This window comes from Ranitomeya variabilis, chromosome 4 (assembly GCF_051348905.1).
Source record: "Ranitomeya variabilis isolate aRanVar5 chromosome 4, aRanVar5.hap1, whole genome shotgun sequence".
Lineage (NCBI taxonomy): Eukaryota > Metazoa > Chordata > Amphibia > Anura > Dendrobatidae > Ranitomeya > Ranitomeya variabilis.
Window position 1 is genome coordinate 112,357,809 of NC_135235.1, and position 6,220 is coordinate 112,364,028.

Sequence of the window (6,220 nt, forward strand, 5' to 3'; positions counted from 1 at the left end):
AATTGTATAATCAGTCTTAGAAGTTTGCAGTTACTGATGTGCCCATGCTCCGGGGCTTGATTGTAGGCAGAGTCTTATCTTCTTGCTCTAAACCAGTGAAACCAAGGAAAGACAAGGCCCACAAGTTGCCCCGAAGCACAAACATGTTCCTCATCATGGAGACAGACTGCGTGTGCTTCGGGGCTGCCTGTGGGCAGTTCTATCCTTGGTCTCTCTGACCTAGTGTGCCAAGATAAAACCCTGCCTACAGTCCCACCCCCAAAGCACGAGAATCTCATTAACTGAAAACTTCTAACCTTGATTACACAAGAGCCACAAGATGGATTTCTTCACCCCAGGTATCATTTTAATCAGTTTAACACTACCAACCTGACAATGCCTGTAGTTTACGTAGCAAAATCCTGCTGAAAGGTTCACTTTAAAGCAATCATACAGAAACTAACGTTGTCAAACTATCCGATACTGTCAGCAGTCTGATGTATGCATTATAGAATGCTGTAGATAAGCCCTGAAAGGTGGTGGCCGTAACTCATATCGGACAAACCTGGTAGCAGGTTCGCTTTAATCTATGTGAATATTAAGAATCACTATCATATCCTAAGTTATCCATCTCTGAATTAAAGCTGGAAGCATCACAGCGATTAACATGCAAATTGCCAATTAGTATTTAAAGAAACTAAATTCTCCCATAGGAATATTATTCCCAAAGTTCTCGGCATACATAGAACTACATGCTGTGCTGAAAAAACAGACATCTTAGCTAAACCTACTCTAGGACTCCCACTCTCTGGCAGTGAAGCCGCTGCAGGATATTCTGATGTTTTTACATGTTTGGTTCCTGATATAAGTGAATTTTGAATGAGTACAGACATAAAATAAGTCCTCTGGGGAGTCGTCATGCTGAATGCTGAGTGTCTACAAGAGCATTATTGGATGGAAAGCAGATTTGACACGAGCATCATATGAAAAATAATGAGATAAATAGAAATGTTGAACTTTTTCTAGATTCCAAATGCAGCAATCATTTATATGAACTGTTTTCAATTTGCAGTTTTTTGACAAGTTCTGTTTTGGAGAAATCAACCTGGACGCTGTTCACCTTTCCCAGAGGTTCTCTGCCGATAGCTCCGGTTACTACTCATCAGCTGGACAAGTCCAAATCTCCTGAGGCACCCGCCTATCAGTAACTCCCAAAATTCTCAGCATTCCAGGGGATTAGGTGGTAAATATGGTTTACAGGGTTGAATCTTGCCAGACTGAATTGAAGACTTATCATTGTAATAATTCCAACCTTGTTACAAGTTTAGAACAATTATTGACTGTGTGGATTTCAATTAAAGACAACGTTGAACACTCATGGTTTGGTTCACTTTTAATGAACATCAGTGTGTGGTGTATATTGAAAATATTCTTTTAAATGATGTCTCTTTTCATCATACCAATGAGCAATATAATTCCTCTTTCAACTTAATAAGTCTAGCTCAACCTATTCACTTTGATGTTTGACACATTATCAGCCAATTTTTATTTTGTATTTTTTATTCATAAAAAATCTCAGGAAACATTCTTTTCCCTTTATTATTTATTTTTCCTACATTTTTAACACTCATCACTGCTAGAATTGATATGCATGTGCTAGGACCCAGCATGACTGCTATGCTGCGCAAGCACCTTGTGATCATGTGATTGCCAGGTCCTATAGAAATACTGGCACTGCTGATGCTTCTGTTCACTACATGACGCTCATTGAGTGTTAAAGAGGTTGTCCTCTACTTTTTCATTGATGACCTCATCTTAGGATGCCGCCAGCCGGAGCGGCTTCACTTTCTGGTAGTGACCATGGCAGGAAATTGTATATCCATCTCCTGTTCATATCAATAGGAGGCAAATGTGCAGTACCCTGATTTAACAGAGGTGTCGGGTGTTGAACCATGACCAATCAGACATTGATGACCTATTCCAAATTGAGTTTTTTTTGCCAAGGAGAGGTGACATATAAGGACAAGGACCCAACAATGAAAAACACCTTGACGTTAGCTGTTGGTCTCACATACTGTATATTGGCCATTCTATGCGCTAAGTACCTTCTTTTTTACTTTAATTTTTATAGCAATTTTGCAGATTAATATTTCATATATACTGTACATTATATAGCTTTTTTCAAATTTTTATGGCAGTAATGCAGTTTCAGTGTTCTTGAGTTACATTGTTAGTACCGTAATTCATGGTGCAACCTTATAGTTACTCATAGTTATATGTTTTTTGGTTGGCACCTGTTCACACTAGCTTGGATGTGCTAGTCCTTTTTCTCCATTTGTATCCTAAGGATAGGTCCTCAATGAAAAAGTTATGGACAACCTCTTTAAGTAGCTAGCAAAAAAAATGACAGAAGCGGTAATAAACCACTTCTGTCTTCTCCCAAAACTTCTCTGCAGGTGTGGACCTAACAGTTGAGGGACCTTACCTGCTCCTGCTAGATTGGGTGAACAGGAGCTTTAATCCCATGACATAAAATTACAATTAACAAAAGACTGATCATCCCTTCCAAACAGAAAACAGGTATGTACAGGTACAAATATATTTGTGCACCCCATTAGGCAATTTTGACTTAATTACTGTTTACTTTCTCATCGCTTAATTGAATAGAATCTGAAAAGATTGCTTTCCCTCTGGAGAACCTGTTTTCTTTTGCATTAAGCAGATCGACCCATTGAATTGTAAAGGTCATTGTATAATGCCTCACTGCTTCCGTGGTGGAGATCTAGGGTGATTGAACACTTAAGGTACCGTCACACTCAGCAACTTTCCAACGAGAACGACAGCGATCCGTGACGTTGCAGCGTCCTGGATAGCGATCTCATTGTGTTTGACACGCAGCAGCGATCAGGATCCCGCTGTGATATCGCTGGTCGGAGCTAGAAGTCCAGAACTTTATTTCGTCGTGGATCACCCGCTGTCATCGCTGGATCGGTGTGTGTGACGCCGATCCAGCGATGTGTTCACTTGTAACCAGGGTAAACATCGGGTTACTAAGCGCAGGGCCGCGCTTAGTAACCCGATATTTACCCTGGTTACCATTGTAAAAGTTAAAAAAAAAACACTATATACTCACATTCTGATGTCTGACACGTCCCCCGGCATCCACAGGGTTAAAACTGCTTTCGGCAGGAGCGCTTGCTAATGCTGCGCTGCTGCCGAGAGCTTCCTGCACTGACTATGTCAGCGCCGGCCGTAAAGCGTCGGTCGTAAAGCAGAGCACAGCGGTGACGTCACCGCTGTTACTGCCGGCGCGCCGCTGACACATTCAGTGCAGGGAAGCTCTCGGCAGCAGCGCAGCATTAGCAAGCGCTCCTGCCGAAAGCAGTTTTAACCCTGTGGATGCCGGCGGGGGACGTGACAGACATCAGAATGTGAGTATGTAGTGTTTTTTTTTTACTTTTACAATGGTAGCCAGGGTAAATATCGGGTTACTAAGTGCGGCCCTGCACTTAGTAACCCGATGTTTACCCTGGTTACCCGGGTGCTGCAGGGGGACTTCGGCATCGTTGAAGACAGTTTCAACGATGCCGAAGTCGTTCCCCTGATCGTTGGTCGCTGGAGAGAGCTGTGACAGCTCCCCAGCGACCACACAACGACTTACCAACGATCACGGCCAGGTCGTATCGCTGGTCGTGATCGTTGGTAAGTCGTTTAGTTTAACGGTACCTTTACTGCCGGATTATCTTACAGATTATGACAGATCGCTGGAGGTCCCAAAAGGGGAACACTTTGTAATCATCCATTCTAACAAGGAGGTCTATGTTTGAAACCTCAACATCATAAAGTGATCACAGGGTTTCCACTCGTCGTGGCCTTCAGCAATCAGCTGGTATCTTTGGATTAACCTGACAAATTTGCATATTGTTTATTGCATTACTACAGGAAAAAAGCACAATTACACAGTTCTCATTGAAATAATGTACCGACATGCCAGAATATTCAGAGGGAGAAATAGTCTGCGAACCAGGCGCTGAATTGTACATAAGAGTCTATAATGTGGAACCTTAACTGTTCAACTATAGGGGCTCTTTCAATTTCAAGTTAAAGGAATTGTCTAGTTAAAACAAGTTATCACCTATCTGCTGAATTTATCAGTGAAGTGCCAACAGCTGGCACCTGCACCAACTGGCAGAAAAGGGCACTCATATCCCCATTACAATGTGTGGCAGTGCACATATTTGACTGCTGCTCCATTCATCCACCATTCATGACTTCATGGACCATCGCAATCCTTAGAATGTAAGTACTGTATTGCTGGTTTAGCACAAGTTAGATGCCCAGTGATCAGAATGTGATGACATACTGTACTTCAGAAATCTGCCACCATTCTACATAATGGAGAAAACTCTTTAAAAAATAATGTTCCAATTATGGAAATTCCATAGAGTTTTGGATAAGTTGTGTAATAATATGGTATCAGATCTCATTTATGACTTCTGGTAACATTATAATCTGCATTGATGGATATATTTAATTATATATAGGCATGTTTGCCGTGAGGGTATCCAGTGCTAAAACTTTTGCAGGGATCTGCAGAATTTTTTAGCACAACACACAGTGTTCATCTCAATATCAAGTAATAACAAAGAGATGAAAGAGAACATGCACCGCCAGCATATCATAGGTGTGATCACAGCTCAGTACAGTAATTGCTTTTAGGAGCACGAAGCGTAGAAAATGTAACATTTTATAAAGTTTCTAGATATTGTTTTTCAAATTTTGGATTCGACCCTGAAAATATCAATAAGCATTTTAAGATATCATTATTTTTTTTAGAAGTTTATTATAAAGGGATTTATTGTAGTATTGCTTGTATCCTAACTATTGAAATAACACACCAACCTGCACATAATTACAGAAAATGCATATTGTATGTGTTCTAGTTCTAGTACTTTATCATAAGATTGTTGAAGAAAACAAAATAAGTTTCCTTTTTTTAATGTTGTAGCTATTTAACCCCTTAAGCCCCGAGGGTGGTTTGCACGTTAATGACCAGGCCAATTTTTACAATTCTGACCACTGTCCCTTTATGAGGTTATAACTCTGGAACGCTTCAACGGATCTTGGCGATTCTGACATTGTTTTCTCGTGACATATTGTACTTCATGTTAGTGGTAAAATTTCTTCGATATAACTTGCGTTTATTTGTGAAAAAAACGAATATTTGGCGAAAATTTTGAAAATTTCGCAATTTTCCAACTTTGAATTTTTATGCCCTTAAATCACAGACATATGTCACACAAAATACTTAATAAATAACATTTCCCACATGTCTACTTTACATCAGCACAATTTTGGAACCAACATTTTTTTGTGACGGAGTTATAAGGGTTAAAAGTTGACCAGCAATTTCTCATTTTTACAACACCATTTTTTTTTAGGGACCACATCTCATTTGAAGTCATTTTGACGGGTCTATATGATAGAAAATACCCAAGTGTGACACCATTCTAAAAACTGCACCCCTCAAGTTACTCAAAACCACTTTCAAGAAGTTTATTAACCCTTCAGGTGTTTCACAGGAATTTTTGGAATGTTTAAATAAAAATGAACATTTAACTTTTTTTCACACAAAATTTATTTCAGCTCCAATTTGTTTTATTTTACCAAGGGTAACAGGAGAAAATAGACCCCAAAAGTTGTTGTACAATTTGTCCTGAGTACACTGATACCCCATATGTGGGTGTAAACCATTGTTTGGGCGCAGGGCAGAGCTCAGAAGGGAAGGAGCGCCATTTGACTTTTCAATGCAAAATTGACTGGAATTGAGATGGGACGCCATGTTGCGTTTGGAGAGCCCCTAATGTGCCTAAACATTGAAACCCCCCACGAGTGACACCATTTTGGAAAGTAGACCCCTTAAGGAACTTATCTAGATGTGTGTTGAGCACTTTGACCCAACAAGTGCTTCACAGAAGTTTATAATGCAGAGCCGTAAAAATAAAAAATCATATTTTTTCACAAAAATGATCTTTTCACCCCCATTTTTTTATTTCCCCAAGGGTAAGAGAAGAAATTAGACCACAAAAGTTGTTGTGCAATTTGTCCTGAGTACGACGATACCCCATATGTGGGTGTAAACCATTGTTTGGGCGCATAGCAGAGCTCAGAAGGGAAGAAGCGCTATTTTACTTTTCAATGCAAAATTGACTGGAATTAAGATGGGATGCCATGTTGCGTT

At 40.0% G+C, this 6,220-nt stretch overlaps 1 protein-coding gene across 1 annotated transcript in view; it reads left to right on the forward strand.

Moving 5' to 3' along the window:
- The window catches only part of ASCC1 (activating signal cointegrator 1 complex subunit 1), a 370,687-nt gene extending 369,330 nt beyond the window's left edge, over positions 1-1,357 (forward strand). Inside the window, exon 10 of the mRNA XM_077259130.1 lies at positions 1,052-1,357. Within this exon, the coding sequence (XP_077115245.1) occupies positions 1,052-1,168 (117 nt within the window). The 3' untranslated portion in view covers positions 1,169-1,357. The remainder of the gene's footprint in view (positions 1-1,051) is intronic.
- The last annotated feature ends 4,863 nt before the right edge of the window (positions 1,358-6,220 follow it).